We start from the raw sequence: 24,117 nt of genomic DNA, 5'->3' as shown, positions 1-24,117 counted from the left end.
GTTACAAAACCAGCCACTCAGCAGAAATATATTAAAGTTTATCTGGATTTAACAGGTGCGCGTCTCCAGCACGTGCACATCAGCGGTCACGCGTACAAGCGGTCAATACAAATGAGACCGGGGCCAGTTGTCATTAAAGGGAAGTTGTCATCAAATAAGTAACAAACACGTCAAATTCATCTGCATGAGTCCACATTCTGCTTTATTGACATTTAAAACTCTTTATAATAAATAGAGATGTGATATTTCAACACATGATATTCCCACAGTCACATTGAGAGGACAAAGTAAAACTTAAAAGTAACTTTGTGGAGGAAGCTCAAGTTTATGTCCACAAGCACATCATCATGACAATAAAATATTCCCTTTGAAAAAAATACACTTAATAAATCAAAGTGCTATTAGCAGGAAAACAAATTTAATAACTTTGATGCTGTTAAGCATCTGTGACAGAAGTGTTTGAAGTCGGTCAATTCTTTCAAATTTAGATACACTAAAGACATACATTTCCCTGTTGCTACATCATTGTACATGAGACAATGGCGGTCAGAAAATTAAAACAATTTCTTGCAGTAACTTTATACAGTTTCTTACTGTAAATGGGCAGAAATCAAATCAATTATTGAAATTTATTTCAATGTATTAGATATAAATTAGAGGTATTGGTACACTAATATACTCCAGAAAGTTAATGTTTGTAACCAGTTTTTAAAAGCATGATGTCATTTGCTATTGTCACTGGGGTCTGAAATCACTGTTAAATTTAGATGAAACAGTCAAAATAACTCCCAGAATAGGGAGAATTGAACATAAATGTTTTTGCCAATTTAATAGCATGATTTACAGTGCAGAACACAGAAAAACACTTTTAAATAAAGGCAAAATTTTTGTTTCTTTCACCACTAAAATCAAATTTGGACCAGATGGCTAAAATAATAAAATGACTAAAAATGAGTTCAGATTAAAGTTCTAGCATCATTTGTTTGCAGACGCCCGCAAGCGTTTGATATTTTATTATCTGAAATTAAAACAGATTCTGTTTCTATCTGTGATGTTATTTACTAAACGTGACATTAAAATCTATCCACACTAAAAGATATCCATGACCTCTTTGACTGGTGTACTGCTGTTTTAATACCATGCAACATTCAACGAACCAAGCGAAACAAAAGATTTGATGCCTCTCACTGCAGGTTATGATTTTTGATGCTACAAGCGTGGCAGATTTACACACGGCTGCAAATAAATAGGAGGGTGTGGTCTGCGGGGGGCGCCATCACTGCGTGAGGGCCTGTAGGATATCTTTAACCAGCATTGTGCCAATCAACATCTTCTCACAGTTGACCGTCAACTGAGCTCCGCCCCCTTCTTTATTAGCTACGGTCACCAGTACGATACAGCCGCTGCTGACGGTTTTACCTGCGAATCTGTAAACAGGTAAAGAAGGGGGAGGAGTCGGAGGAGAACTGAGATTAAGTTTTAAAGATCACAGGCCAGAAAAACAGAAAAATGTAAAAAAAAAAATACAGAAAATGTTAACACACACAGTCATCTTTAAGTCAAGAGTTATACTGGAACTGCTTTTTCACTTTATGTTACCTGCACTCCTTTTCAGAACCGCAAGGCACCCTGCTTAAGTTGGCAGTGGCTGTGACTCTTTCAACAATGACGTGCTCATTCACACATTTCTCCCCAAGCGTTAACTTCTCTGAGATCTCATTCATTCCCATCAGTTTTCCTGCGAGAGAGAGAGAGAGAGAGATTAGACTATCTTTAGTATATTCCAAATTTAGAGATGGGCTAAAAGCAGGGGTACTGGCTCTATTCCTAAACCTAGTGAGCTGCCTACTTAGCTGAAATTTTCGGGAACATGATTGCGTTCCCTACATGAAGGAAGTTCAGAATAGTAGCAACAAAATTCAGCAGCCTTATAAGATACCTACGTAATTTAAGCCAAATTCAATAGGAGGATTGCATGTACTGTTCATGAACAAAGCAAACCCAGAATGCATTGCGCCAAGCTCTGAAAACTGACAGGGCGATAGATATGGGTCAAAACACAGTACTGGTGTAGGCGTGTTGATAACATGGACAATAAGTAGCAGTACTAACTGAAGGTTAAACTTTTTTTAGTTTTAAATAATTGTCATATTAATTCTTCAGATTCACAAATTCTCTAACATCATCGTCAAATGAGACCAAGTGATTGAAACCGGTTTTGAAACTGGGGCATGCGCCGAAGGAATCGTCCATGGAGCTCAGTGGTGGAGCCGCGTTATCAAAATTCCCTCAAACGGTCATGTGCCCAATTCAACCACGCCCCTTGAATGTCTCATTTGACTGGCTTGCTAAAATAAAGTAAAGTAACAACTCATTTTGTCAGTGTGAAATAACAGAGAAATCGAAAATTAATAGTTATATCTAAAATCCCCTTGAAGCTCCAAGAGTCCGCACAAAGAAGCTGTCAATCACAAATGTCAATCATAACGATTTCTATCTATAGCATCAAATTACTACCTAAAATTGAACTTATCACAAAAATAACATATTCAGCGTGATAACAACTACCTTAACCCTCATACTATGTTCTGGATCAATTTGACCCGTTTTGAATATTTAAGCTGTCGGATAAACCAGTTAACCTGAGATTTTATTCTTGAAATTTTGTGACTTTTTCTCATTTATGGCCATGAACATGCATGCAAAGTTTGGACATGCTGATATGTTTTGAAGTGTACCAAATGAATTTTGTAACGATTTTGAGGTTCGCGGGTCAATTTGACCCGCATTTTGTTTTGTCCCAAAGCAACTGTATAGACCTAAATTAAATATATATATTTTAGTGTTTCTTGCTATATTGGTGTTTTACTATCCTGAAATGGGGGTAAAAATGCTTCTCCTCACTCTTTTGAGTACTGAAAAAGACTTTTACAGACACAGATGGTAAAAGTGAGCTATATACAATGTATATGAAATACTACTTAAGTTGCCGTTTTCTTCCAGACATTTTGTCACTTTTTCTCATTTAGTGCCATGAACATGCATGCAAAGTTTGGACATGCTGATATGTTTTAAAGTGTACAAAATTAATTTTGTAATAATTTTGAGGTTCGCAGGTCAATTTGACCCGCATTTTGTTTTGTTCCAAAGCAACTGTATAAACCTAGATTAAATATATATATTTTAGTGTTTCTTGCTATATTGGTGTTTTACTATCCTGAAATGGGGGTAAAAATGCTTCTCCTCACTCTTTTGAGTACTGAAAATTACTTTTACAGACACAGATGGTAAAAGTGAGCTATTATTTCTATTTACAATGTATATGAAATTCTACTGAAGTTACCGTTTCTTCCAGACATTTGTCACTTTTTCTCATTTAGGGCCATGAACATGCATGCAAAGTAAGAATACACTGATGTGTTTTGAAGTGGGGTTTTTTTTTAGCACAAATAATGATTTTTGTTACGATTTTGATGTTCGCGGGTCAATTTGACCCATATTTGTTTGTTCCAAGGCAACTGTACAGACACAAATTAAATACATTTATTGCGTATATGTTGGTGTTTTACTACCCTGGAAAGGGAAAAGTGAGCTTTTCCTCACTATTTTCAGTACTGATAAAGACTTCCTCAGACACAGAAAAGTAAAGTGAACTATCATTTCTGTTTAAATGTATATGAAATACTATGTAAAGGAGATGAATTCCGAGCCACAGAAAATCCAGAGGTGAATACAGGTGATGCCAGTTGTGCCCCACAAAACATGACACCAAAATAAGCATCATTTGTGTAAAATGCAAGAAGTCAGAAAGGACATGCTTGATGTGTGCACATCATGTAAACAGTGATTTCTTGAATTTGTACAATGAGCCTCAAGAACAAAAGATGAGCCTGTTTAGAAAAAGAAAAGCTATATTTCATTTCACAGCAATATTAAATTGTTCATTTAGGATGTTTTAAACATAGGTATGTTAAAAAAACATTTTAAAATAAAAATTTAAAATGTTAAATGTTGCAACAGTTTTTGTGCAAAATCGTCACAAAACAATGAACACAATACAAGGGTTTCTCTTTTGGAAAATGTACAAATTCCAATTATTTATGACTTGTAATGCAGCCAGCCACCAGGGGGCGACCAAAGAGCCAGCGGCTCACTTTTCAAGATGTATGAGGCACACCCGGTTTGAACTTTGGGAACACATACTGATTAAAAATTTTTTTTTTTTGATAAAAGGTCTGCCAAATGCGTACATTTAAATAAATGGCAGTCATGTGATTTTGGACAAGTGTTGTGTTTTGACCCATACATGAGAAAACATTAAGTATCAAAAATCAAAGACAAAACACAAAAAAGGTTTTCGGAGATTTTGACATTCAAAAATGTAATAAGCCATCAAAATACTGGTATAGGTGTTTATATGCAGAGTGAAATCAGGGTAATGGGTAGAGATCTATGTGGGCCGATTGGGTTTTGTAAGATGTGTAAACAGTAAAAGGACCAATCAATAATAAGTTTCAATCTTTCAGACTGCTGGAATGAAGCAGATTTGGACAGGTTTTTGCCAACATGCTGGAAGTCATGATGGTTCAAGGTCCATCACATGGGTTTTGTGTTTGCACGGCACATTCCTGGTGAGATGCGGCACATCATTACCTCGACATGCAATTAAATGCAAAGTCATAGTAACGGTCGTCTATAGCTGGATGCTGCTAACATGAAAGTTATTGATAGAGGGAAAGCAAGGGGGCGTGTTAAATGACTTTTATGTGTGTGTTAGATGGAAAGGGATTGAGTGTAAATGCTATTGAACTACATCCAAGAAACTTACCATTCAATAGATTCTCTAATGGATAGCGATAAAATGAGCCCATAGAAAAAAACAAATGAGCATGTAAAATATGAAAAAGTCATCAGGTGGTTATGATGTGTTAAACTAAGCTGCTGGCGGCATGGGGGCTCGCTATTTGTTAAAGCTCCACTGTGTAAGATCTACTCCCATCTAGCGGTGAAAGTCTATATGACAAGCAACTGAATAATACTTTCTAGCCCCCCCCCATTCGGAACGTGTTTTAACTCGTACGGTGGCCCGGCCGTGTCATGCCAAGGTTAACATGGCTTCCAGTAGCTACAAAGCAAAAGCAATGAGAAAAAAATGAACAATTTGCAATGTCCTTTGCCTGTGATCCATCAAAGCACACAGATTTATGTTTAACATGAAAAAAGTCTGATTGTCATGATATGTCCGCTTAAAATCACATACAAAAAGCAACCATGACGGGTTTAAATGGACGCGAATTAATATTATGTCAAAGTACAATGCTTATGTTTTAAGTAAACGTTACATGTCCGTGTATATGTAAGAGCTTTCTCTCATATTGGTGAAAAAAGATCGCGCAACTTTCACACGCTTGTAAAATGAAACGAAAGACGCGCAGATCAGACGCTTTTATCAGAGCATTATGTCAGACATTATGTCAGAGTACAAATGCTTATGTTTTAAGTAAACGTTACATGTCCGTGTATATGTAAGAGCTTTCTCTCATATTGGTGAAAAAAGATCGTGCAACTTTCACACGCTGGTAAAATGAAACGAAAGACGCGCAGATCAGACGCTTTTATCAGAGTATTATGTCAGACATTATGTCAGAGTAACAATGCTTATGTTTTAAGTAAACGTTACATGTCCGTGTATATGTAAGAGCTTTCTCTTATATTGGTGAAAAAAGATCGCGCAACTTTCACACGCTTGTAAAATGAAACGAAAGACGCGCAGATCAGACGCTTTTATCAATGAAAGGCTAAAAATAGCGCTGTCACCGTGTGTTTGTGCTAGAGGTCAGAAAAGATGAAAAACATTTATCTCAGTACCTCAGATTACATAAATGGGCGGAGAGACGGCGTGTGTCTGTTTGAACACATTAAACCACATGCATGTTTACACTAACAGGTGTTATGCATAATCATGCTAAAGTTAGCCAAGGAACTATAAAACTTCAAGTTTACAACATGGACTGTATAGATGTAAACGAATATGCTGAATTACCTGTGGAGAATATAGAAAGTGCAACTTCAGTGTCCCTCGAGTCCCATCTTGGAAAACTAACTCCAATAGTGACTTTGGTCTTGATGTTTTTCCTGTCACGTTGTCGTTTAAAATCCCCGTTTCGCATCCTTGGCGATTTGTTTTAATGTCCTCGAGAATATGTCTTCAACAGGCTTTCAAATCAAAGCATTAGATCGCAGGTTCATCACGGTGTGCGGTTGTTGTAAAATCCGAAGGATTCAGCTACGCAGGTCGTCATCAAGCCTGGTTTATTTAAATCAACTGAGCATTACATTCGCAAGTCATACGCATATTACATCAATTTACAATTAACGAAGAATAATTGTCAGCTTTATAATTGTTAATATTCTGAAATAAGACTGTCTTGATGACGTATACCGCCTACACATGCAACCTCCGAAGGCTTCAGCCAGCAGCCAGCGTGAGTGTAGAGTGAAAGCGCGAAAGGCGGAGCTTGAATTTCAGGAATGTCCCTCGTCGGCGAATGTATTTCAAAGATGGAGGCACAACATGGATTCAGCCAGAGAGCGCTTCGACGGTATGCATTTTAAATAGCAGATTCTACACTTACGAGAATACTTTCATTAGTGGGTGGGAAGTAATTACACATGAATGAGCACATACTTTTGAAAGAAAACATGGGTTTTTGTTAAGAATTAACTCAATAAAGTACACAGTAGAGCTTTAACATAGCCTGAATCTTAATTTGCATACTATCCATTGTAAACTTACACTTTATAGTATGCTGTTGAACTAGCCCTAAAAAACTTACTGTCTTTGTCAAAACAATGAAAGAATGAAATATATGAAACACTGCAAGACAGCATAAGCTGATTTGTCCCTAATAAAAGCCATAAAGCATGAAATCAGAGCTTATTTTATGAATAATACACAACGCATACAAAGACATGAGAGAGTTTCTCTTTCTCTAATGTAAACTTCAAAACCAAGTTACAGAGAGACTGACAAAAATTTGCGGAAAAAATCACAGATGGATTTATCCACCTCTTCAATGCTCAAATTCATGTTTGTGTTAGCTTAAGTTACTAAAGATGATATTTGCTCACCCTGCTCCTTCTTAAAATCGCTTTCTGTCAAAAACGCCGGAGTCATCAATTCCCCGACAGGTGGCTGGATTGAGACGAAGAACTTTCGGCTGTGAGTGCTAAAACAGAGCAGATGACACAGGAAACATTACATTAACAATTTAAATCATGATGATCAGGTTTGAGATGATCGGGAGAATGTTCTGTTAAAACCAGATGCTGTTAACTGGCCTAACATGGCCTCATTCATGATCATTAGCTGGTCAAAGAAGTCTACATGGTTGATCACCCGAGCTATTGTGGTCAATCTTGGTCAAACTGGATCCAAAGTCTAGAGTACCTTAAAGGATTACTCCACTTTCACAAAAAATCAGATAATTTACTCACCACAATGTCAGATGTTTATGTCTTTCTTTGTTCAGTCGAGAAGAAATTAAGTTTTTTTTTCATGTAGTGAACTTTAGTGAACCTCAACAGTTTACAGTGTCAATGCAGCTTCAAAGGGCTCTAAACAATCCCAACCGAGGCATAAGGGTCTTATCTAGCAAAATGATTGTCATTTTTGCCAAAAGCAAATATATGATGTTAATGACATTAAAAGACAAAATGCTAAATAAATATTATAAAATATATAGTGAAGGTAGTGGTCCCCTGGAGTTGTGTCACTGGTGTTACAGTTTAACAAAAAAGCTCTTATTGTAGTTCTAAACGTAGTTTCGAGAGGAGCCTAAACATTCAGGTCTGTCAATCATCATTATGGGCGTATATAAGGCAGCCTTCCGGCCTCCGGGTCCAGCTGCAGTTTTTCCGGCATCCCACCTCCTCCCCATCTCCTCCTTCACTGCTCTCTTTCTTCCTCTGTGCATTTCTGTTGCAAGGGGGGGTTGAACTTGGGGCTCGAGCCCCGGCTTCAGGTTCGCTCTCTCTGAAGGTTCAGAGCTCAGCTGTAGAGCTCCCTTCGAGGACAGCAAGCCAAGTTTGTTTACCATTAATCATTAAGATCTGAATGCGCAGGCAAACTATTGAATTTTTTTATAAAAATCACACTGATGACATCACTTGACTTCCTTCTTTCAATTTCCTGGAGATCTATGAAGAGACGCCCATATAAGTCCACTGTCTCTTTTCAGTTATCAGAAATCTTCTCATTTATCTCATGATTTCATATGAAGCTTTTAGTTTAAGTCACTGGTATGACCTCCTTTATTGTTTGGGAATTGCAAAAAACTAGAAAACAAATGTATTTAACTACTTAATTTAGTGAGTATACAATGATTGACAACATGTGGTTTGATAATTTGCAGCAGAAATTTTGTAAAATGCAGTTTTCATGAAAATTGTCACTGGTGTTACTGTCACTGGTGTTACCTTCCTTATGGGTAACAGCAGTGAAGATCAGTAACACCAGTGACTGGTGATTTGTTGTGTCACTGGTGTTCAGTGTTGGGGAAAGTAACTTTTAAAAGTAATGCATTACAATATTAAGTTACTCCCAAAAAAGTAACTAATTGCGTTACTTAGTAACTTTTTTATGAAAAGTAATGCTTACGTTACTTTTTAGTTACTTTTTCTTGGCTGAGGTTTGATCTCTTTCAGGCCTTGCAGGTATGACTGAAAAGTTCTGAATTCAGAAATTGCAAAATCACAAAAATGTCATGCTCTGGCCTGCAATCTCATTTTCTGACTCAAACTGTTCCCACACAGGGGTGTTCACATAGGGCCCTATTTTAACGATCTGAAACGCAAGTGCGAAGCACAAAGCACAAGTGACTTTGTGGGCGGATCTTGGGCGCTGTTGCTATTTTCCCGGCGGAAGAAATAATTCTTGCGCCAGGAGCAAATCAATAAGGGGTTGGTCTGAAGTAGGTTCATTATTCATAGGTGTGGTTTGGGCATAACGTCAAATAAACCAATCAGAACGTCATCCAACATTCCCTTTAAACGCAAGTGCGCAAATTCCATGGCGGGTTGCTATTATTATGACGGATTTACCAGGCGCACGCCATGAGTGGTTCACAGCTGAGGAGACCGACGTTCTTGTAAGAGCAGTCAAAGACAGAGAAGTTGTTTTGTATGGGGATAGGAGAAACCCACCCAAATCAGCGTCGGTTAAACAAGCGTGGGAGGAAATAGCCACAATTGTCTCATCAGCTGGCATCCCCAGGACGTTGCGCCGCAAGCGCTACAATGATGTTAGGAGACGGGGGAATCCCAAACTTGCCAGCATAAATTGGGCACACCGTGTAACGGGAGGTGGATATGCCTCAGGACCTGACGCCAGCAGAGGACATCGCTGCGTCCACCCTCACAGCTGAAAGGGTTTGGGGGCTTTGAAATCGGCACCCAAGAAACGCAAGCAGTCCAACCCCAAAGTACTCTTACAAATCAAGTTCACATACATTAACGTTTTTTATGAAAACATTTTAATTATTATTTACATAAAATAAACGTAATACAGCCACACAACAAACTTATGAAAATATTTTAATCGTTATTTGCATGAGAATTTTTTAACGCAGCCACACAATAAATAAAAACTATCACCACAATGCTCACCACTATGATTTCCCTTATCTCATGTGGTAATATTTTTTATTGTAACAATTTATGATTTGCAAAAATAACTGTTGCATCTGTGTAGATTAGATAAGCAAAGTGTATGCGCGTTGTGCACACTATACATTATGGTCAAGCATGCCCCCTTAAAATAGCATAATGAACAACGCGCAACGCGCCACTGACTTTAGACTAGTTTTTCCTGGTCAGTGGCGCAATTGTTTTTTGAAACTGCAAAATAGCATCTGGGATGGTTTGCACCGGAACACGCCTCCTTTTTTGCGCTGAACCGCCCAGGTTCATTCCCTAGTTTGCCGACGTGCGTCTGTGGAGGAAAAAACCTGCTGTGTGCCGGTGCAAAATACGAATGATACATGCGTCACTGACAAAGTCAATTGCGCTGGGTGCAAGATAGGGACCATAGAGTGCATAATGTGACTATGTTTAGTTTAATTCAGTACATTATTATTTTTTTAAACAAATTAATTAAACTAAAAAAGTAACTTGCATTACTTTTTTGAAAAAGTAACTGAAATATTAATGTGCAGATTAAAAAGTAATGCGTTACTTTACTCGTTACTTCAGAAAAGTAATATTATTACGTAATGCACGTTACTTGTAATGCGTTACCCCCAACACTGCTGGTGTTACTGTTTTTTTTGTCTTTCACTTTAAATAAAATCTTTCACATGTGACATGATAATAAATAGGCTTTCATGAAAATTGTCACTGGTGTTACTGTCACTGGTGTTACCTTCCTTATGGGTAACAGCAGTAAAGATCAGTAACACCAGTGACTGGTGATTTGTTGTGTCACTGGTGTTCAGTGTTGGGGAAAGTTACTTTTAAAAGTAATGCATTACAATATTAAGTTACTCCCAAAAAAGTAACTAATTGCGTTACTTAGTTACTTTTCATGAAAAGTAATGCTTATGTTACTTTTTAGTTACTTTTGCGTTACTTTTTCTTGGCTGAGGTTTGATCTCTTTCAGGCCTTGCAGGTGTTTTTTTATGACTGAAAAGTTCTGAATTCAGAAACTGCAAAATCACAAAAATATCGAGCTCTGGCCTGCCATCTCAGTTTCTGACTCAAACTGACTTTTAAACAAATTAATTAAACTAAAAAAGTAACTTGCATTACTTTTTTGAAAAAGTAACTGAAATATTAATGTGCACATTTAAAAAGTAATGTGTTACTTTACTCGTTACTTCAGATAAGTAATATTATTACGTAATGCACGTTACTTGTAATGCGTTACCCCCAACACTGCTGGTGTTACTGTTTTTTTTGTCTTTCACTTTAAATAAAATCTTTCACATGTGACATGATAATAAATAGGTTTTCATGAAAATTGTCACTGGTGTTACTGTCACTGGTGTTACCTTCCTTATGGGTAACAGCAGTGAAGATCAGTAACACCAGTGACTGGTGATTTGTTGTGTCACTGGTGTTACTTTTTTTTTTCTTTCACTTTAAATAAAATCTTTCACATGTGACATGATAAAAAATTTACATTTATTGAATTCTGCTACACTTAAGAATTAAGCTTTAAAGCTGAAAAAAATTAATAATATTTCATAAACACCTTTAATATTGCTAAAGAAGTAAGGTAACACCAGTGACAAAAGTACATGCACACAAAAAATAAAAAATCATTAAGCTGTCATTTATGTGAACTCATTAAGTCAAAGAGTAATCTAATAATGTGGTCTAAGTTTAAATGTTAGAAAAAGAAATACATTTTAAGACATCTTGCCATACCAAAAGTGGACGTTTCTGTAAAATGACCCATAACGCGTTGTTTTTTTTGTTTCATGTGTTACAATACTGATCAATCTACAGGTTAATTAGTGACCTTACACATCCTGTAGTTTCAGTTTTTCAAAATAAAAATAAATCGGGTTTAAATGTGAGGAGATCCTGTCGGACGAATGTTAACACTTGTTACTTTTGTCCCGCTGCTAATACTATTGTATTATGTCGAAAATTTATATTATTTGATTTAATTTCATTTTCATAGTGTTTGAACTGTTGAAATAAAATATTCTCAACAATTTAAGTTTGTACTGTTGGTTGCTTTTAAAACATTTGATAAAACTGAAATTTTAAATTAAAAAGTAATTTCATTATTTTTTACAAAGATAAATTACAAAATATGTTTGCAGTTACATATTAACGAGATCATAGTCATGTATATTTAATATTTAGTCGAAAGTAAAAATTCACTACTTATGTTTAAAGTGAAATTACATTTTAAAGTTGTTTTACATTTTTACAAAATTCCACCTGGTACTGATAGACCACACTTGTAAGTTATTGACCACAGCAAAAATATATCTCTGTCTAAAACATAATATTTTAAAAGTACATTTAAAAAAAAAAAATTTGTACTTTCGCCCCCGCTCTCCCCTACTTTTGAACCACAACTTCTCGTCATGCACTAGCTGTATGACCTTACATATTACATAATCACTTTGAAAGGTCACTTGTTTCATATATGAAACACACACTTGCGGACCATACGGTCCTCTTACTCCAAACTTGTAAATACTGGGGCTGTAGTTTCATGCATACATCATGCCCAGGGTTTAAATTGGGCCGGGGCAATCGGGGCTGAGCTCCGACCCATAGGCTGAAGGTCTCGCTTTGCTCCGTGCCAGTGTGCACGCTTTTTTTTATAAAAAGCTAGTACAATCTGGTTTTCTAACAGGATAAAACAATTGCAGTTGTAATTATTTTCTTACCAAAGTTGGAAGTTCGCTGCTTGCGTCGAGTCGCAGAAATCTATGCCCATCACCACCGTAACCGATTCACCTGCTGGTAGCAACTCTGTAAGAAATGCAGAAAAAATAAACTCTCTGGTGATCAGCCTCGTGAATAAACCCAAGTTGCGCCAGGTATACGGACCGATCTCTGGGAACTCTTTGATCCTTATTCCTGACTGAAGCTTGGGCTCCTCGATGTGGAGGCTTTTAGTCTCTGAGCTTGTGTTGTTGGTGAACTGGATCTGGACCGCCACCATGTGAGGATCCGGGCTGAAGGGTTGCCTGCTGAAGCAGTATTCAACTGCAAGACCCTCGCCCGTTATACGGTGCAGGAGTTCATACATCTTCACTAAACCAGATGGAGCGATGGTCTAAGATGGAGATGAGATGTTTTAGGGTTTTTTTCAAAAACATGTCTATAGCTATTGTTTAGAAACTAATATTGCTTCGAAAAATTTAATTATTTACCGTAGGTGCCAGAATGGTGTCGGTTAACGACAAACCCTCCAGATCAGAAACCAGACTGCTGGACAAGTAGTTAACTGGAGTCACGGGAGCTGACGCTAGTGTCGGTTCAACTAAGAGAGAGAGATAAAGAGACATTAGTGTTTTTATAGCATTATGTGTGTTTGGTTTTGAATGTGACCGATATCTTACAGTCATCCAGATCCAGCAAAGACATTTCCTGCGTTTCCTTCTTGCTCTCTTTTTTAGATTGTTTGGGTGGCTGTTTTGCGGGTGCCTGAATGAAATGAGAAAGAAAGATCAAGTTTACTCTAATACGCGAGTTGTCTCTCTCATATGTCTGAAAGTCCAACCTTCTTCTTTCTGATGTCAGTGTCTGATTCTGATTCCTCTTCTGATTCGTCCTCTGACTCCTCTTCTGATTCGCTGCTCTCTGATTCGCTCGCTGACTCGGATGTACTCTTTCGATCTTTTCCCACCTTCCTGATTCGTTTTCTGTCCTCGGCACCGCTGCTCTGCTCACTGTAAGAGCGAATCAATCATCAGGAGCACAAACATATTCTGATGTTTAGGCGTCAAGTGAACGCATGAACCAAATTAAGCCAAAAATTCAGTTTCTAGCGAATAAATGAGACATATAAAGTGTCAGACCTCTCTGCGCTCTCCTCCACTGGCTTCTTTGCTTTGATTTTCTCCATCCTCTTTTTCTTCTTCTTCTCCTCTTCTTCATCTTCATCCTCCGACTCTGTGTCCCCTCCGCTCTCTTCGCTCTCCGACCCGGAAGCACTCTCATCACTGCCGCTAACGCTCGGTGACCCGCTGCCGGAGTCGGACTCTAGAATAAAGACATGGGAGTAAGATCACTAAATCAGATATCTATATCTAGGGAACATTTTAAGACCAATGACAAATTGCCCAAAAATGTAAATTGTCCATACTGAAACATTCGAGATCATAAACCATCATTCAACCAAAGTAGATGATTTGTTTCTTTAGTTAGATTCATCAAAGAAAGGAAGTTGCTGTCTCCATGGTTACCGCTATCTGCAGACTCGGTCGGTCCTGATTCGCCTTCCGAATCGGAGTAGAACGGTTTCTCCACTTTCTTCTCCTTACGATCCTTCCGGCTCGGGCATTTGCTCCAGTCTGGAATCTGCAACGGGAGCGCAAAACCAAATTCAAACCAGTTCAAATACCGCAGGAGGTTTGTATTAACGGCCATGAATGCCTCTATACAAGCAGCAAACGTGTAAATGTACACTTTTTTACGTTTAATAAAAACAGTTCTCTGTTTTCATCTCTTTAGTAGTGAAGGTCGTGCATTCATGGCCACATTCGTTCTTACTGTATACGCTAAAACATATCATGAAAGAAAGATATCCTCAACAAAAACGACCTCCAGCACCACATAACATAAGATAAATGCTGTTTGCACTGTCATTTGAAAATTTCATTAAATGCTCATTGTTGGAATTAAACGTCAGTGCCGTAGGTCGTCTTCGAGGGTTTTTTGAGGACTTAGTTAAATCGTAGAGCAGGGGCTGAGGAAGGGGAAAGCCTGATCTAGCACAGTACAGATGCTAGACTAAGCTGGTGGCATAAGCTCTTGGGTCTGACGCTAAGGGTGACTGACGGACTCACGCTGGTTAAAGTGGCGACTCTTTCGAGCAGTCTAATAACCTGGCAAACGAGAAAGAAACAAAAGAAACGCAAGAATGATGCTGTGAGATGGCCAGAAGAAGAGGAAAGCAAAGAACAGAAAATAAAGAAACGATTTTAAAAAAGTACACACAAGGAATCAGGTTGCACTTTTCAAAAGATTAGTAGGATGTCTCTTTCCTAATATATCCATGTGTCAGCCTCAGTTAAAGCAATGTAAATGTTGGGGGGAATTCACTAAAGATGAATTGCATCCACAATACACTGAGTTTGCATTATTTTACGCCTGGCTAACCTTCAGAATCATGCACATCAAGTAATGGTACCACAAGCTGACCAAATCAAAACAAATTGCAATCTGCAATCTGCAATGTCAATTTTAAGTTGTAAAGGATTACGCAGACTGAGATGAAAGTGAAGTCAGAAACAAAAGTACCAGCTGTCACTAAGGCGGTACCCTTTCAAAAAGTACACTTTGTATCTAAAAAGTGCATAATAGTACCTTAAATAGTATTCTATAGCTACATATATGGTAAGAGTACCGTCTCAGTTACAGCTTCAGTACCATTTTTTCTCCATCACATCACTGCCATCCAGACATTAACTTTTTCTCTCAACTGGATACCTGACAGGTTTTAACTAGGGCCGGGACTTTAACGCGTTAATTAAGATTAATTAATTACACAAAAAATAACGCGTTAAACATTTTAACGCATTTTAATCGCACTTATTAACGGAGTCATTCGTAAATGCTGCAGACCCTGTTTTAGTTCGAGAACTCCGGAGTTGTGCTGCAGTTTAAATAAAAGTAGACGGAACCTAAACGAACAGCTGATTTTAACGGGACAACGCATCAGTTTCAAAGTAAAAATTATTTATTCTGGTAAATGGAGGTTTGCAACGGAGGTTTTGCCCAATAAACATCTACCAACAAACTACAGATTATTTTAACATGTATCCTAATGTCTGTTATATGTTAATGTTTGAGTATTGCTGGGTTTAAATATTGTTGTAATGTTGTTTTGTTTCAATTTAATTAGCTTATTGCGAGTTTAATTTAAGTTTTGTTTGCTACTTTAAAATGAATTTCGTTTCAAATAATTTGTCTACTAATTATAAACAATGTTTTGTTGTTAGGTTTTGTGAATATAAATTAAAAAGAACATTAAAAGCAACACCGTGCATCTCATTGATGCATATGCTACCGAATGCCAAAACATGCAATGAGTAGCCTATATCACTTAAAAATCAGCTTGGCAGTCCCCAGAAATTACATTTACACGCGCATTTAGAGCATATAGCAGCACGTTTGATTTGCGGTGTGCTTAAGACTTTCAAAAATCAACTTCATATTAATTTTAATAGGCTACTTTGACGGAGGACACGCACAGAGAATAGCGACGGCAGGTAAAGGAAAAAAGTTAAATGGTGTTTTTCTGACGAATAGAGTCAGTTTGTAAGAACATTTTTAAATGGACTATAAGATCATCAATATGAACTCTGAACAATGAACTATTATAAACATAACAGCAAGAAAACCTGAAGAGGATCTTGCAACATTAAAGAAACAAGCATTTATGTAAGCTAAAGCTATATATCACCTCTTATTTTTTAATTTTGTTAAGTTTCAATGGTAAGACTAAAAGCGCGTACATTACGCAGCGCTTTTCACATCTGAATCCCACTTAAGAAAACTATAAACGATGTGCAACTTAAAAATGTGCATAATATATTTTTTATATTTTAATTTTAATATAGGCTATATAGTATATTATGTTTTGTTGTTTTTATACGTGAGGTGGGGGATCCGCGCAAATAGGTACCGGAACACAGACAGTCAAAACAACACATTAGTGTTGATTCTGGGACAACAAACTGCGTCATCCTGGAATCCACCCATCTCTGTGTTATTATTGAAACAACACATTTTGTGTTACTTTTAACACAACATGTTTTATACTTGAACACAAAATCAACACAAAATGACACATAATGTCTTAAAATTACACATAATGTGTTAAAAGCTTACCGCACAATGATGTGCATAAAATTAACACATCATTTCTAAAAGTGTATACTAAAAATCCATGTAAAAAAATTACTTCTTAATGTTCTCAGGTCAAATATTTATATGTGATTAAAATGCGATTAATTTAGATTAATTAATTACAAAGCCTCTAATTAATTAGATTAATTTTTTTAATCGAGTCCCGGCCCTAGTTTTAACATTATTCATTTGGAGCGTACGATAATCAATTATTGACTTAGAAAATGTACATTGTATTTTATTTTTACCATAATAAACTGTAAAGTAATTTTACAGTATGAATTGCTGGTCTCTGTGCTGCCAGTATTTTACTGTGATTTGGAAAAAAACAGTAACATACTAAATTTTAGGTTTACAGTAATAAACATTAAAGTAATTTCACAGTAAAATTACAGTAGATTGCTAGCATCTGTGCTTCCAGTATTGGTACCATAAATTGAAAAAACAGTAATATACAGAATTTATGTTTACAGTAATAAACTGTAAAGCAATTTCACAGTGAAATTACAGTAGATTGCTGGCATCTGTGCTGCCAGTATTGGTACTATAAATTGAAAAAAGCAGTAATATACTGAATTTTATGAATAAACTGTAAAGTAATTTCACAGTAAAATTACAGTAGATTGCTAGCATCTGTGCTGCCAGTATTGGTACTATAAATTGAAAAAACAGTAATATACAGAATTTATGTTTACAGTAATAAACTGTAAAGCAATTTCACAGTGAAATTACAGTAGATTGCTAGCATCTGTGCTTCCAGTATTGGTACCATAAATTGAAAAAACAGTAATATACAGAATTTATGTTTACAGTAATAAACTGTAAAGCAATTTCACAGTGAAATTACAGTAGATTGTTGGCATTCTTGCTGCCAGTATTGGTACTATAAATTGAAAAAAGCAGTAATATACTGAATTTTATGAATAAACTGTAAAGTAATTTCACAGTAAAATTACAGTAGATTGCTAGCATCTGTGCTGCCAGTATTGGTACTATAAATTGAAAAAACAGTAATAAACAGAATTTATGTTTACAGTAATAAACTGTAAAGCAATTTCACAGTGAAATTACAGTAGATTGCTGGCATCTGTGCTGCCAGTGTTGGTACTATAAATTGAAAAAAGCAGTAATATACTGAATTTTATGAATAAACTGTAAAGTAATTTCACAGTAAAATTACAGTAGATTGCTAGCATCTGTGCTGCCAGTATTGGTACTATAAATTGAAAAAAACAGTAATAAACAGAATTTATGTTTACAGTAATAAACTGTAAAGCAATTTCACAGTGAAATTACAGTAGATTGCTGGCATCTGTGCTGCCAGTATTGGTACTATAAATTGAAAAAATCAGTAATATACTGAATTTTGTGAATAAACTGTAAAGTAATTTCACAGTAAAATTACAGTAGATTGTTGGTATCTGTGCTGCAAGTATTGTACTGTAAATTGAAAAAAAAATGTAATATACTGAATTTTATGTTTACAGTAATACACTGTAAAGTAATTTCACAGTAAAATTACAGTAGATTGTTGGTATCTGTGCTGCAAGTATTGTACTGTAAATTGAAAAAAGTGTAATATACTGAATTTTATCTTTACAGTAATACACTGTAAAGTAATTTCACAGTAAAAATAAAGTAGATTGTTGGTATCGGTGCTGCCAGTATTGTACTGTGAATAAAAAAAACAGTAATATGCTGAATTTTATGTTTACAGTTATAAACTGTAAAGTAATTTCACAGTAAAATTACAGTAAATTGCTGGCATTTGTGCTGCCAGTATTGGTATTATAAAATGAAAAAAAAGTAATAAACTGAATTTTATGAATAAACTGTAAAGTAACGCCAGTATTGTACTGTAAATGGAAAAAAACCTGTAATATACTGAATTTTATGTTTAGAGTAATAAACTGTAAAGTAATTTCACTGTAAAATTACAATAGATTGCTGGTATCTGTGCTGCCAGTATTGTACTGTAAATTAAAAAAAAACAATAATATGCTGAATTTCATGTTTACAGTAATAAACTGTAAAGTAATTTCACAGTAAAATTACAGTAGATTGCTGGCATCTATGCTGCAAGTATTGTACAGTAAATAAAAAACAGTAATATACTGAATTTTATGTATACAGTAATAAACTGTAAAGTAATTTCGCAGTAAAATTACAGTACATTGCTGACATCTGTGCTGCCAGTATTTTACTGTAAATTCGAAAAAACAGTAATATACAGAATTTTATGTTAACAGTAATAAACTGTAGAGTAATTTTACTGTAAAATTACAGTAGATTTTACAGAATTTTTTACAATGTAAACAAATGTCTCTTTTAAATTAAATTACATTTACTGCCTGTGGGCAGTAACATACCAATGTTAACTGTGGCAGGCGAAAAGCACTGTGTTTTGCCAAATCTGCCAAATGCATGAGACATTTAAATAAAAACAATTCAGATGCAGCTTATCTTTCACATTTCGTAATAAACCGCATCGCGGTTGGTCAGCAAATAAGACGCAGGTGTCTGCAACCGTTTAGTGAATTCACCCCGCAGATATTTCTCTAATATACTCCTCTGGTTATATTGGAATATATATCAATAACAAATCTGTATTAGGATGATGCTTCGATGCTTTGGTCACAATTTGAGGTCACAGAAATGGAAGTGCAACATTAATATGGAAGTTTGCTGATGTGATGGTTCGTATGATAGGAAATGGGATTTGTAGGTCAGCAGATTTCACACAATCCACATAAAAACACATTTCAAACCAGACAGGTCAAGCTGGACCTGACCACATAAAGAGAGAGAGAAACCACTGCACTCTTGTGAGCACCTCTCTCCAATCTCCCAGTAGGCCGATTCGGCCCTCACTGGTGTCTATGACTTCTTCTTGCTGCATAAAATGGTGAACGGAGACATAGAGAGATAGACAGATTGTCAAACGGGGACTCTGGGGGTTATTATCGATAACATACCACATCTAGTTGATGTGAAATCTGCGAACTATGAGTGATTTATGAAATAACAAACGTGAACATTGCAGACAAAAATCCTAACCGAATAGCGTAAGACCTTGAACCTCATGCATATGTAAATCGCTTTGAACAATAAATGTGTAATATATACACTATAATGGAAAGCATTGCGTTAGCAGTGCAAAGGTTATGGGTTCGATCCCATAATAGTAAGATGTAGGCACGGTAAGTAGCTTTGGAAAAAAGCGCCTGCCAAATGCATAAAATGTAAATGTAATCCAATAATAAATTTCTAATAACACAATAATTCTTTGTGCATGGCAAAAAAAAGCTACGCAACCAATAGGATTGCAGTATGAGTAGCTACCACCCCATTGAAATGCAAAGGGCGTGATTAATGCATTATGAGGGTGGAGTTATGCTAATGAGCGATAGTGATTGCTTTGGGGCGTTTCTTTGGGAGGTCTTGCATGTTGATTCTCCCTCTGGTGGTCAGTTGACGAAGCAACCCTGCGGCCTCTGGCCCTGTCAGAACTGTTCGCTCTGCACACACAGAATCCTTCACCTCCACGTTGCGCACGGACGGGTCAGGCGCCGATTCGGGCCAGTCGGGCAGCTCCTGATATCCTGAAGCTTTAGCGTTCAGAAGATGAGACAGTGATCCCAGCTGGAAATGATCTCTGTCTGTAAAATAACAAAACAAATGCTAACAGGAACTTTTTTAGGTCTCCTCAGTGATAATTGTGGTAATACTGGTCATACTGGTACCTTTAAACGGAGACTCCAGGACAGGGGCGGGCTTGAGGGCAAGGAAAAGCTTCTTGGCGTATTTGTTGAGAGCGCCGCTCTTATCGGTGGGAACAATCAGCTGGCGAATGAACCGGGCACGGTCTCTGATGTCATAGTTTTGATCATATTTGGCCAGGTTTAGCACATACTGTGTTAACAGTTTAGTCTGTTGCATGAAAAAGAAACATAACTGTAGGTAATTTTGTCGCCGGATAGGATTTTGTCATGTGTTTCACCATTATAATGAGGTTGAAATGAGGTGCGTGGGGTTCTTCTCACCTGTTTTGAGTTAGTGAGATATAGTTTGGCAGCCAGGTTAATAATCTGAAGTTTGACAATGTCCTCTTCGTTCGTAAAGGACTTGGCCATTTTTCTCAGGACGTCGGGGGCGATTTTGGGAACGTGCTCGCAATATTCACCGATCAACCACAGGATGCTGGCTCGGGCCATCGGTACCTGACACATATGACAGATGGTCAGAAGTGTATAAAAACGATGAGTTTAGGCGAGGTTTGGATGGGAACAGTACCTGGATGTTGTCGATGAGCTTTGCCATGTGCTTGATGATGTCACTATGTTGCTCGGGCTGCATCTGCAGGAGTTTCTTGATTACGACCACAGATTCGGCCACGACTAACTCTGAACACATAAACATAAATGTTTACACACCATCACATGACACACAACACAGCAAGCACGTTTTTAACCCTTAATCAGTGTTTGGGGTCCCGGGGACCCCACTGGACCATTCCTTTACATTTTTAAAAGTGTTATCTTCATCTTAGGGGCATGAAACTCTGTGACTTTTCCTCAATAATATATCTTAACATGCACAAAAAAACTGGGCTTGATTTGGTTGTTCTAAAGGTGTGTAAAAAAAATGTTACCGTTTATAGTGGTTGGGGTCTGATAGACCCCAAACTTTAAAGAGCGATTGCATAAGGAAATATACATTTTTTATTTGGAAAACTATATATCATTTTTATTTATTTACTTCTCAACTATACATTTATGCGGTGCTTTTGTGAAAATGTTGAGGTTTTTACCTATTTACTACACAATTACTTAACTAGGCCATAAATTGGCTCATGAAAAATGTTCCCATTCATTTTCAATGTGGGCTCATTTTCACTTAAATGGGGTCATAATTGAAAATGCAAAGAGTCCCTATGGACCTCTATTGGATATATGTGGTCATTGCACTTTCTTTCTTTAATTATAATTTCTAAAGTTTTTCCACAAACCAGCAAATATCAGTATTTAAAAAACTATTTCGATTTAATTAAGTGATTTTTTCTTTAAACAATAATTTATGGCCTAGTCAAGTAATTGTGCAGTAAATAAGTAAAAAACTTACAAATTTCCACAAAAACAAAGCATAAATGTAAAGTTGACAAGTAAATAAAAAAATGATTTATAGTTTTTGCAAATGTATATATCCTTATGCAATCGCTCTTTGAAAGTTTGAAGTCTATCAGGTCTATCCTTTTTGAACACTGATTAAGGGTTAAATGTTGGTTGTTGCATCGAATCTGATCAGAAGAAACCGGGCAGGTCAAAATCCCTGCGTTTACTCCGGTAAAAGTGTAAAATGCATGTTCTCACCATCTCGGTTAGACAGCAGCTGTACAAGTCCATTCAAGCAGGTGTCTCTGACCTCACCGATGTTTGTTGCACAACGACCGATGGCCTGAATGCTCGCAGCTACGAAATCCTTATCCATGCTCTTAATGTATGTCTTTATCACAAACATAAAAACAGACAACTGAGTTTATGAGTATATGCAACTGAATATACATCATAGAAATAGCTCATGTAAACTATTACTTGAAATTCTCTTAGGATTGTGGAGATGTTTGTCTCATTCGCCAGATTGGTCAGAACCTCCAGCTATATTTATAACAAAGGACAAAATCATCAGTATTTAAAAAAATAAAACATCAGAAATTTCTGAAACACTTTTCAGTAAAATTGTTTCAATTCCAGCTTCTATTCAATTATCACACAAATAAATGTTTTAAAGTCAAATGTAACGCAATGGATTATCTGTTCACCTTGAGAATTTTGATCTGCGTGGGGTCCGTAGAGCGAATGTAAAAACTCTTTAGATACGGTTCGAACATTCCCTACAAAACAAAACAAAACAAAACAAAACACATATTCAACTGAATTTATGAGACATATTTGAAGTGAGCTCATAAAGGGTCAAACTGTGAAAAAATCTCATGGCCAAACTATGAAAGACTCAGAATAAAGGCAAAGTCCCTTCAGGAAAGTCGTGCCACTAGGCGGCCATGTTTGTAATGTCTCCAGGCAGTTATTTTAGTCATGCAATGTATTAAAATATATAAAAAAAAACATTTAGCGACGGATCTTTGTCCTAAAAGTATATCCATATTTGGTACAAAGAAACATTTAAACACTGTTAGATATAGTACATGTGATGATATAAAGACTTGTTTACAAACTTAAATAATTTTGGATGTAAGGAGAAGTAAGTCAGCATTATGGAAACAATGGATATAGTTTGTTTATCAGGGGTAGCGGGCGAGTTTTGCGGGAATGTTTGTTTAAAGCTGAATTATGTTGAAAAGTCCAGATCAGGACCGTTGCAGGCAGTAAGACAGACTTCTGTGTCATGTTGGAAATTGGTGCGTAAGTGCATATAATGTAAAAGACACATGTTGTGAATCATAAGTAATCCAGTGTTGCTTGCTTGTGACTCATGCTTTTCCGGAAACATTCGCTAGAGCTGATCTGTCTTTTATAAATCTGATAAAACTAAAGACTCTTTAGAGATATGAAGGATGTAATTCTTCTCTATAGGTACTCCAGATTAACATCAGAAATGTGTTATAGTAGCTTTAACTGGAAGAGCGGCCATATTGAGCGTTACCTTGGTGTTTCTTACATATGTTTCTTAATATGCGTTCTTGTCTGTACTTGTGTTCTTGTGGACATGATTAAATATCTATTTTGAATAGGTTTTAAAATAATGTTTTAAAAATGTTAAATTGACAGCTCAAAAATTACTAAATATTAATAGTAAAATACCCTTTTCATTCATTTATACGTTTTCTGTCGTGTAAATTGCTCACCCGTCTTTTGATGGACATCGTGGCGACATTTTGAAGCACCACATACTGCACTTCACTACAGAAACACAAAACAGACCAACGTCAAAGACGCAAAATGCGAACAGAAGTAAAGAATTGAAAATGCATCACACAACATATGTTTGATTCAGTGTTTGATTCTCCAAGACACACATTATGTGGTACTAGAAGTGTCAAAACAGTTTTAAGGGAATAAGGGATAAAGGATGATGTTTCCCATCTGAGAGTCTACTTCATCTACAGCTAATGCTAACACTGCTGTGTCACTGATGATGTCATTACTAAATGACCAATCTTGCAGCTCCAAACAAAAGACATTTGACTGTGTCATACCTTTGGATCCACCCAGGGGAAACCCTTCCAAATCGGTTTCACTATATGTCTCCATTGTGTTGTTTCACACAGATGGAGTTGTTAGTAGTGTTTTAACTGTGTTTGTGATGAATTACCTGTGGCTTCTCATTAACCTGACCAAAGCTTTAGCGATGACGCCAACCTCGGCTTTAGGGGCCAAATGGAAATACAGCTGAGCCACTGCCATCACCACCTGCACACCCAGAGATTCATTATTAGACCATTTTAACATTTTAAGTATTTCAAAATGTTATGAAAACTCCCCCTCTGCCTGCCATTG

The 24,117-nt window shown here is 36.6% G+C and overlaps 1 protein-coding gene across 5 annotated transcripts in view; it reads right to left on the bottom strand.

Moving 5' to 3' along the window:
* Positions 1-175: 175 nt before the first annotated feature.
* Positions 176-24,117, bottom strand: part of ap3b2 (adaptor related protein complex 3 subunit beta 2) — a 51,420-nt gene continuing 27,478 nt past the window's right edge. For 2 of the 5 annotated variants that reach the window (XM_073813252.1, XM_065291434.2), the window contains exons 9-28: positions 23,933-24,030; positions 23,466-23,520; positions 22,422-22,493; positions 22,195-22,257; positions 21,973-22,105; positions 20,897-21,006; positions 20,647-20,823; positions 20,347-20,533; positions 20,144-20,262; positions 13,936-14,050; positions 13,549-13,732; positions 13,251-13,419; positions 13,090-13,174; positions 12,901-13,010; positions 12,575-12,803; positions 12,412-12,496; positions 7,132-7,229; positions 4,829-4,843; positions 1,600-1,738; positions 176-1,427 (exon numbers count right to left, since the gene is read on the bottom strand). In XM_073813252.1, coding sequence (XP_073669353.1) covers positions 1,277-1,427; positions 1,600-1,738; positions 4,829-4,843; positions 7,132-7,229; positions 12,412-12,496; positions 12,575-12,803; positions 12,901-13,010; positions 13,090-13,174; positions 13,251-13,419; positions 13,549-13,732; positions 13,936-14,050; positions 20,144-20,262; positions 20,347-20,533; positions 20,647-20,823; positions 20,897-21,006; positions 21,973-22,105; positions 22,195-22,257; positions 22,422-22,493; positions 23,466-23,520; positions 23,933-24,030 — 2,394 coding nt within the window. In that variant the 3' untranslated portion in view covers positions 176-1,276. Of the gene's footprint in view, positions 1,428-1,599; positions 1,739-4,828; positions 4,844-7,131; positions 7,230-12,411; positions 12,497-12,574; positions 12,804-12,900; positions 13,011-13,089; positions 13,175-13,250; positions 13,420-13,548; positions 13,733-13,935; positions 14,051-14,538; positions 14,578-20,131; positions 20,263-20,346; positions 20,534-20,646; positions 20,824-20,896; positions 21,007-21,972; positions 22,106-22,194; positions 22,258-22,421; positions 22,494-23,465; positions 23,521-23,932; positions 24,031-24,117 lie in introns of all 5 variants that reach the window. The other 3 variants (XM_065291437.2, XM_065291435.2, XM_073813253.1) reach the window with 2 other exon arrangements.

This window comes from Paramisgurnus dabryanus, chromosome 23 (assembly GCF_030506205.2).
Source record: "Paramisgurnus dabryanus chromosome 23, PD_genome_1.1, whole genome shotgun sequence".
Classification (NCBI taxonomy): Eukaryota; Metazoa; Chordata; class Actinopteri; order Cypriniformes; family Cobitidae; genus Paramisgurnus; species Paramisgurnus dabryanus.
The sequence above is the reverse complement of the archived record's forward strand: the minus strand, read 5'-3'. Positions and strand labels throughout refer to the sequence as shown.